Source organism: Telmatherina bonti, assembly GCF_933228915.1.
Source record: "Telmatherina bonti genome assembly, chromosome: 17".
In the NCBI taxonomy this organism is placed as follows: Eukaryota; Metazoa; Chordata; class Actinopteri; order Atheriniformes; family Telmatherinidae; genus Telmatherina; species Telmatherina bonti.
This window is the reverse complement of record NC_136615.1, coordinates 14996591-15006024: the sequence shown is the minus strand read 5'-3', so window position 1 is coordinate 15006024 and position 9434 is coordinate 14996591. Positions and strand designations below refer to the sequence as shown.

The 9434-nt window shown below is 40.9% G+C and overlaps 1 protein-coding gene across 4 annotated transcripts; it reads left to right on the top strand.

The window, feature by feature from the left end:
- ark2n (arkadia (rnf111) N-terminal like PKA signaling regulator 2n) lies at window positions 1-8646 on the top strand. 4 transcript variants are annotated; one of them, XM_079256685.1, is made up of 5 exons: window positions 1-206; window positions 1323-2225; window positions 7689-7859; window positions 8202-8313; window positions 8446-8646. In XM_079256685.1, the coding sequence occupies exons 2-5, from the start codon at window positions 1388-1390 to the stop codon at window positions 8633-8635; spliced, it is 1311 nt and encodes a 436-aa protein (XP_079112811.1). In that variant the 5' UTR covers window positions 1-206; window positions 1323-1387; the 3' UTR covers window positions 8636-8646. The 4 variants fall into 4 exon arrangements, with proteins under 4 accessions (XP_079112811.1, XP_079112810.1, XP_079112813.1 ...); XM_079256684.1 differs by having other exon boundaries at window positions 1320-2225; XM_079256687.1 differs by lacking the exon at window positions 7689-7859 and having other exon boundaries at window positions 1320-2225.
- Window positions 8647-9434: the final 788 nt, after the last annotated feature.

Here is a 9434-nt window from a genome sequence, read left to right as displayed (position 1 = left end):
CATAGAGCTAACTGCTAACAGCTAGCGCAGCTCGCAAAGGTGCGAGCAGACTGCGGCAAGACGCCTTCAAATTGCTTCAACTTGTGAAGAAGTTAAGTGAATTTCGTTGTGCACTGTTTGTACACTATAAACCAGAGAGACAAGCAATTACCAATAATGTGGAAAAGTTGGACTGTGGAAAACGGAAGAATATAACTAACGCAGTGGTAAGTTGATACCAGCCAAATGCTATGTAGGGTATCGTTTCAAAGTGTTAACATTAGCTGGTAGCGGCTGACACGATTCTGCGTGTAGTTCTCTGACTGGATAGATACTGCTTCCATTTTTAGGTTCTTTCAGTGCAGCTGTCGTAAAGCCTGTATGTTTTTTCACGGCTTGGCCCCCTATCGCCAAGTTTAAAAAATATGATTATGATCGAGATTAGCCTTACTACGCAGCTAAAAGGTTATATTAGCTTTAGCTAGCATAGACAGCTGAATGCAGTTCCATTAGTCACAAATGCGTGTTTCATAGCATGTACTCCTAGTTTCAAGTAAATGTACTTTACCTTTAAAATTATATGTATGGAAAGATTAGTTTATTTGAAGTGCTTTTGGAAAGTTAAGGAAAAATAGCTGATAATCCATGTTGTTTATAGAAAGTATCCAGCCAGTTACCAAGCTCCACGTACATCCAGTATAGATTACACAAAATAGGTTTCAGCTGTGTTTGAGGTTTATCATTTGTGTTTTACTTATTTTTTCAGCAAATACATTTTGCATTACGAATTTATACTGGCTGTATGCAGTTGGAAATGTAAAGTAGAAGTAAAGACATTTTTATATGAAATGTTTGCACAATGACTGCACTGTCTTGGCTTTTCATTTATGTACTTGTGTATAACATATTTATGATACCAACATATGCAATTTAGTAGGAAATATATAATATATGCATATATTTCCACTGTTATCTGTGTTGGTAACATGGTTTTATGATTACTAAACTGTGATGTTGCACTGTCATATGCACACTAAAAAGTAATCTTTTTAAGATGTTTTTTTAAGGAGAAATATTAAAGTACTTCAGCTTGTATGCAAAGCATGCCATATTTATTATTATGTAACCCTTGGGGGGAAAATGATGGATGTGCAATATTGAATCATTTCTAGCACCTAATATGTCAATGTTTTTTGTTTTTTTTATCCTAAAAGTTGATTTAGCTAATATGTAGCAGTGGATAAAAAAAAAAATCCAATACCTCTGCTTTAAGATATCCATCATGTTGCAACAGACTGAGACTTTTAAATGGAATAAGTGATATTCTGTATTTCTTCCAGCAGGTGTGTCCCTGTCCAGGCACATTGGTCCAAGTTGTGTGGACCTTTGGGCTCTGGGCTTATCGAGCATGAAGATGGCTGATTCAGAGAAGGCAGAGGAATTTTTGGACACTGAATGCCCCACAGTGTGCCTTAATGTGGGACAGCCAGTCCCGGCTTCTGTTCAAGAAGAACAGGATGAGCATTTGAAAACTGAGACCACCACCAGTACCAGTTCCCCCCCAAGGGAGAAGGAAGCAGACAGCCCGTTGAATACTGAGGGTGAGCAGAGTCTTCTTTCTATGCCATGCCTGATGAAGGAGCTCCGGAGAGACTCCCCAGAGTTCCAACAGGCATCTACAGGGAGTGACAAACCTGTGTCACGTCATATCTATGAGAGCGACTCTTCGAATCCCTGCATGCTCTCCCCTTCATCCAGTGGCCACCTGGCTGATTCAGACACACTTTCCTCAGGAGAAGAAGGTGCTGCTCCTCTTGCAGGAGGAGAGGAAGAGGCGAACATGGAATCTGCAAACGATCCTGGGCAACAAACAAGAAAACAAACATCTGCTTCAGCTTCCGGAGGAAGGAAGTCTCGGCGTTCACGTTCAGAGAGCGAGATGCCTCCCAATGCAATGGCTGCAAAGAAAAATCGCTGCCAGCCCACAGTGGTAACGGCAGCAGGGCAAGAAAAACAAACCAATGGCAAGCTGGGAAAAGTAAAAGGTCATCGTAGTCAGAAACACAAGGAGCGTATGCGTCTACTGAGGCAGAAACGAGAGGCGGCAGCACGGAAGAAGTATAACCTGCTGCAGGACAGCAGTACAAGTGACAGCGAGCTGACATGTGACTCCAGCACCAGCTCCTCTGAGGATGATGATGATGACACCTCTGGAGTAAGCAAGACAATCAAAACGGATATTCCAGGTAACTTCCACTGATCCCACCACATGCTTATGGCACGGTACTACACCTGGTAACAGTAGGGGACACATAGATAAGTAATGTAAAACTGTGATGCTATACAGCATTAAAGTAAAGACAAGCAGCATATTAGAATAAGTAGCAACTGGAGATAAGCTCCTTGCATAATATTAACATTTTAAGTAAACCAAACCGAATTGTTAGCTTGATATAAGACATGTAATGGAGTTGTACAAGTTTTTGCTGTATCAAAACTTTACAATGCCCTGCTTATTTGTATCTGTTTTATCAATCTCTGTTTTGTCTTCCTTTCAAGTTATTTCCTCATTCTTCATCAATACTCATTCACCTTGTCTTTAGATGTATAGATGTTGTCTAGAGGGCCCATGCCCAGTCATGTTTCCTTTACATGTTTTGTTGGAGCTTTGTCTCATCATATGCATGCAGTGAAAGTTTAGTTGGCATTATACAACTCATCCAGTGTTGATCTAACACATAGTTGGAGTTATAAGGTTGAAAGCAGTGAGCCATTTGTACTCCTATCCTCTGCTCTAAACTGCAGTCCTGCTTTGTAAGCCACATTTAATGTGCTGTGTTATAAGATTGTAGCTTTGAAATGCAAATAATGTGTTTTTTGTTTTTTGTTTTTTTATTTAGGCGGGTTTACTGAATGCACATATCACCCAAAACAGTCATAGAAATTTAGTATATCCTAGTTTTTCTGTGCTTAATAAATATGCCAGCAGCATTTCATGACTATTTGGTCGAGATCTGCCATACGTTTCACCCTGCCCACACAGGAGGCAGTAAATTTATTTTATTACTTTTTTCTTTTTCAAAATTTGGTCAAGTGTTTTTTGTCTTTTTTTACCCGCTACAGTGGATTTATTAGTGTCTTCAAAGGTGAAGGTATTGGTAGCTCATGTGTCAGTTAGTGGAATATGGGAATGCATACTCATCTCTGATTGATGTTGTGTGCAAGGAACAGAAATATCTAGTGGAAATAAACATAACAGGCAGCTGTTGATTGTATTGTCTACATAGACACACATGCTAGAGTAATTTTTCATCATTTTTTTTTCAGTTGTTTCAAAAATACAGTTTTAATAACAACATAGGAAAGATCTCACTGCGATCTGAGGTCTCCAGAACAACTTGCAGGTTACTACACGAGACGCAAGAACTGAGTTCTTGTTCTCGAGCCTGCAAGAACAAGAAAAAACGTATTGTTCGTCAGGTCCATACATACTCCACGAGAAGCACGTCTGCAGCGGGGAGGGATCACTGCGGGGGGCGATGTCTGCTTTTATGCGCGATTAACCCGGTTGTTACCTCCGCCGAGGAGGTTGTTTTCCCTGGCGTCTTTTTGCTCAAGATAACTTAAAAGGTTGCGGACAGATTTTTATAAATATTTCAAGAGTTGTTGCAAATGTAAAAATGAAGAACTGATTAAATTCTGGTGGTGATCAGGATCACCGTTTGGATCCAGTATTTTTTAAAAAGGATTCTTTAACATTGTGCTTGGCGGAGGTTTCCGCTCTCCGCTCTGTTTTTCTAGTTTCATATTTAATGAGGAACTTCGTCCGCGGCAGGGCGGGTCGTGCACGCAGCTGGGTCCGAGTGTTTTAATGCTACATGTAAAAATGTTCGTACTTTCTCACCACCTCGATCAGCTGTTTTATCAAAACAATCCATTTTGCCGGCAACAGTAAAAACGTGGAAGCAGCAACTCCGCTTCATGTTTTCTCCGTGTTAACCACGCCCACCTCCAATGTCCGACCAATCACGCGATACTTCTCGCAGCCCTTCAAGAAAAAACTTCTGCCAGCCCGGCATGTCAAGAACTGTCCTCAAACACGTCCGTGAGAACAAAATGACATCATTTTCTTCTCGGAGCCTTGAGAGCAAGAAAAAAGTTCTCGCTTCTCGTGGAGTATGTAACAGGCTTTTTTGTTTTCGAGGTTTGATGCTTCTGTTGAAAAAAGGCGTTTTTGATTCCTATTTTTTTAAATGTACACACATAAACTTTGGGTTAGTTTTGATCAGCATTGTTCTGTTTTCATTACATATAGACCCAGTCTTACTGATTGAGGTTTTGGGTTGAGGTATTGTTTAGTGCTGTTGTTGTGGTATTGGTTGTTGTCTAAACGGTTTATTGAGAACATTATTGAATGGTTTTGGTCAGACCATAAAGCTCCTTGTTTTATAACTATAATTGAAGTTAAAGCTGCAGATAGTTCAATGTTTATCCCTCTTATTTGACAAGATTACACTTAATTTCCATCAAATGGATGTTCGTACTTCCATGATTCACTAGTTGACATACTGTCTGAATTGTAGTTACTCAACCAGTCACCCAAGACATCCAGCTTTCTTGTTAAGAGAACTTTTAATACATGAAATGTTTTCAACCATTTTTACATCCTGCATACAGATTTGAGTGCTACAACTGCATGATGTAGTCCATTAGCATGAAAGAGTCGATCTGCACGTAACCAAAAACAGTCATTTTCTCTTTAACACACAAGTCCACCTCCGAAGCATGAAAGTGCTACTGTATTTTCTTATGGCTTGGCCTCAATGTCTTTAAAGCTGGCTTCAGACGTGCGTCGGAGAGATCCAGAGTGGGAGCCCAGATTCATGGGCTGCTGGACACCAGTTCGTGGGACAGGAACGGCATCGGCAGTGTTCTGGAGGAGGCCATGACGCGCTTTGCTGTGATGCAGCGTCAGACTGAGGAGCGCTTCCGCGTCTGGATGGAAAAGCTCGCACATCTCGACTCAGACAACGATTCATCCAAGCGCTCCAGTGATGCCCCAGAGGGGCGGCAAGGGGCACGAGTATCCCCACCCAGTTCATTTTTGCCATCATCAGAATCTGCAGAGACTATGGCTGCCTACATGCTGGCACAAGAGAACAACAGCCTTACCCCAACCCCTATAAACAACAACAACATCCTTCCTGAAGTTGTCACTCATAATGGAAATCTAGGTGTTCCAGATCCTGGCCTCTTGAATGTGTAGAGTTCAATTCGTCTTCACTTCTTGCAGTTTCACAAAAGTATAGTAGAACTAGTTGATTCAGAAAGCATGGCAATGGGTTATAATAGGTACATGATATGAGGTCACTAGGCAGATACACTATTAATAGCAGCTGGGCCTGAGCTGGTCATTTGAACTTGACTTTGTGAGGACCTGAGGCTCAGCGTGTCAGCTGGCTCTGATTCACTGTGAGATTTGACATTCAGAGTTATTCAGCTCACCCGTTGGACTTCTCCAGCTTCTGTGACATGGACACAGGGAATTTGTCACGACACTGATTAGTCAGGGTTCTTATTGTACTGCTCATTGTATGGTTTGTTTGTTTTTGTTTATCAGCTGAACACAAACACAGATTATTTCAGTCATGGAAGAGTGCATTACAGTACCTGGGCAGTCATTAATCATTACAATGCTAGGTGGGGTGTTGCTGTAGCATGTGCCTTGTCATTCTGAACTCATGCTGGGAGTAATAGATGAAGCATTTTAGCACTATTTTCTGCAGAAACAAGACCCACATCACCCCTCTTCTCCCGAACCATTTGCACTTTCCTTTGCAAATGGCTCAGGAAAACCTTATCTAGGTGGCATAGCTTTACTAACAGCAGAACATCTAACCAGAAATTTGCCTATGAAGATAAACATGATATTCTAACCCACAGAATTTCTTGCTTTTTAAGATTATATCACAAATCTAGATTAGACATGTTAACATTTACTTTTTTTTTTCTTTTTTTCTTTTTTTTTATGTTGGCCTTTCTGTTTCCTTTGCTGCTATCGCTGCCTTATTGCAGTAACCAGAAACTAGTGAGCAGGGAAAATAACTCCTAATGTTTATTTTTGGTAGCCGGTGTATAGATAATAGGCATTAGAAAAGGCATGGGTTACTTTGTTGTGGCCGTTAGCTACAGTGCCAAGAGCCTCAAACTTTCACTTGCATAATATTTATCCAGATATTTTGTTGTTTGCACAGGTTTGCCTGCCAGCCTGGCCTGTATCTCCATGACACACTGTGTTTTCACAGCTTTGACTTTCATCTTTTAAAAGCCAGGCAACAAACCTACAGTTAGGCAGCGGTGACGCAGCTGCAATATGGTGCATGGCAATGTTTACAGATTTTTCTTAGAATAAAAAAAAGAGAGTCAGATCTAAGAGATCAAGTGGCCTTCTTTGGTTCAGATTCTGTGGTCCTTTGGAAAATACTTCTCCTCCAACCTCTCTTCAAACTACAATCACTGATCTAAATGACCATTAGTGTCCCAGATATCAGCACTGCTAACTCTGTTAAGCAACAGACATTCTTGACAAACTGTGGTCTGAATATGTTTGTAGTTAGGATGTTAAGAAGTGGTGTTGTATGTGTACATGACTGTCACTTTTACAGAACTTAAAGCTGATGCCATCGTTGCCCCACCTGTTTGCATGTGATTATATCAGTATATAGGATTTGCAAGGCCAAATTAATTATCAGCAGCATGTGTGCAAGTGTAGCTGTGCTTACGCTGATAAATGGAGATTGACGGGACATTTTAATTCTTTAATTGCTTCCCCTTGCATAATAGGTTTTCTTTTAAGTTGTATGGATATTGTTTGGGTTTTTTTTTTCTTTTGATGATGCATCATTTTTTGCCAGGTGGATTGAAATAGAGCTTTTGTTGTATTACCTTTTAAATCAACAGTTTTGCCAACACAGGAAAGAGAACCTGGTTTATAGACTCAAAATGTTTGCTTAAAAAACACAAAGGGACAGTCCGATGTTTACCAAAGAGACTACCCTGGTTTACATTCGTCTTTAAAACATGGCCTTTACAACGGCAAGTGCTTTGTCGCCGGTTATCCTGCTACCTGTCTGTTTCAGTCCAATCAGCTTCTAATAGGCTGCGTTCTCTCATTGTACATACTGTCCAGACCAGCCCCTCTAACACCCACACACAGGCGTCTGAATAGCAGTGTGTCTATCTTCCAAGGGACTATTTTTACAGGGTAGAACAAAGATGTGTTCTCGCTCCTACACAGTTACTCTTCTGTTGTTTATTATACAGCTACATTTCATTCACTGAGTGTTATTTTGAAGTGTTTTGTAATGACTGTATTCTAGTGTAGTTTTTATGTGAATGGCTGTTATTTTAAAAGCAATAAATGGATGGAAAAATTTGCAAAAGGTTTATTATTGTAAAAACGCAACTACCTCCATAATGGAAAATCCAGAAAGGCATCATTTATAGCAGCAGTCATTCATAACTCACAACGGAAACAGACTGGAGCAAATCTTTCATTTTAGAGTTAACACAAACCTTTAACTCTGAGTAAAGGCTTATTTTGTGCTACAGCTATCAAGACTGTGGATACTGTGTCCAGTCTTTGTTCCAGAGTCCCACTATTCCTAGGCATGATTTGAATAATGAAGTGTTTTCTTTGTTTCCTGCAGACGGGCCTCCAGTAGTGGGTCACTATGATATTTCAGACACTGATTCTAACCAGGAGAGTATGAATGTGGAGACAGTCCGGCCCACGGTGATAAAGCATGAGCTAAAAACACACAGAGGCCAGGATATGGCAACACACTCTGGGTGTATAAGAGCTCTGAGCTCTATCTCAGGTCAGTTACAAACCCGGTGTATATTCAAACTGATCATTTCCTTTTAGCAAAGGCAGGCCATTAAAGGGCACGGTTGCCATCAAAAAACAGCGCGAGGAAACGGGCTTATTTATGTCAGTAAGAATCCTAAAGTACGCTTCATCCCACACACACTGCTGGTTTGTGTTTGGGGCTTTTAAAAGCATAGAGGAGGAAAAAAAAAAAGTGACAACATGGTGGTGTCAGAAAGTTTTAAAAGTCCATTCGTTGTTCTGTTTTTGTTCTGTCAAAGCAGGTGGCCTGAAGCTCTATTCTGCTCTGCTCTGCCTCACAATGTATGACTTTTCTTCTTATTTATTTCAGGCCACGCGGAGGCAGAACTGTTGCACAAGGAGAGCTCTCAACACAAGGGCCAGATTAACCTTGCTTCCTCTGACTCTGAGGTGGAAATAGTCGGCGTGCAAGAGAAAGCACGGTAAAGGCGGTCAGCGGGGACACTACCTGTAAAAATAGAATTTTATTTGTACTGCTCGACCTCCAAACACACAAAATGAAAACAACTTTTAATTTTTTTCCCTCTTTTTTTTTTTCCTTTTTTTGAATCCAGATCTGCCCATCCATGTGGAGGGGTTATAAAGAGTCTGTCTTCCTGGAAGGAGAACTCAGTGGAGCAGTTAAACAGCACAAATCAATCACAGCTCTGGACTACTGTTTCCCCTCAGCCCAACTGGGTGTCCCCTCCTGAGGTGGTGGACCTCACGCTGGATGAGGACGCCGGACACAAATATCTACTTTAAAGAACGTGTACACTGAAGACTCTCTTCTTTCCTTCTCTGCCTCCTCACCCACCTTGCCTAGTCTAGGCGTTTAGGCTGAAATCCTTCCTAGAATCGCAGCCTTGCCTGTAACCGCTCATGGACTCTTCCTGCTCCAGAGCACTTTTGTGTTGTTGTTTTTTTTTTTTGGTTTTTTTTTTAAAACTTTTCGTTGAACAATCATCTTTCAAAGCCATTCTACTGATGTGATTCCCTGATCTTGGCTAATCAGCTACAAATTTAACCGTTGTTAAATGGCATGGCACTTCAAGTGCGGGAGGAAGTGCACAAGGGTGTTTTTAACTTAACAAAAGCAATACCCTCCCTTCATTTAATACCTCGTTTGCCCCTCTATAACTGCTACAGGTAGTCAATTTGTGTTGTGTGCTTGCAAGATGAATTTTATGAACTTCACATTGCTGCTTAGGAGTGGGTCAGTATCGCAACATGGTTATTGACCTGCTTCACCACAGACTCTGAATAGGCTGTTATCAGACCGGATTTTGCATTGTAACTTGTCATCAAGCACAACCTGCAGCTGGGACTTTTTTTCAATGTACAGTAGACCACACATGGATGGCAAAGTTTCTGCTGGGGAGGGGATTTTTTTTTTTCTTTTTTTCGTAAGGTCTCTACACTGGATGTGCAGACAATAATAACTTGCTTTACAGTGTTCAATATAGTCACAGCTTTCCAAACACTTTTAAGTGTTAAGGTTAATCTTGAGGATCTTTTGGGGAATTATTCACTTTTGCTTTGAGGGAAATGAAGACACATATAA

Bases quoted from the DNA above. Each gene is read 5' to 3' on its own strand.
- ark2n (XM_079256685.1), top strand. From the start codon at position 1,388: ATGAAGATGGCTGATTCAGAGAAGGCAGAGGAATTTTTGGACACTGAA. The intron at 2,226-7,688 runs GTAACTTCCACT...TGTTTCCTGCAG, and splicing joins AATCAAAACGGATATTCCAG to ACGGGCCTCCAGTAGTGGGT. The intron at 8,314-8,445 runs GTAAAGGCGGTC...TTTTGAATCCAG, and splicing joins GGCGTGCAAGAGAAAGCACG to ATCTGCCCATCCATGTGGAG.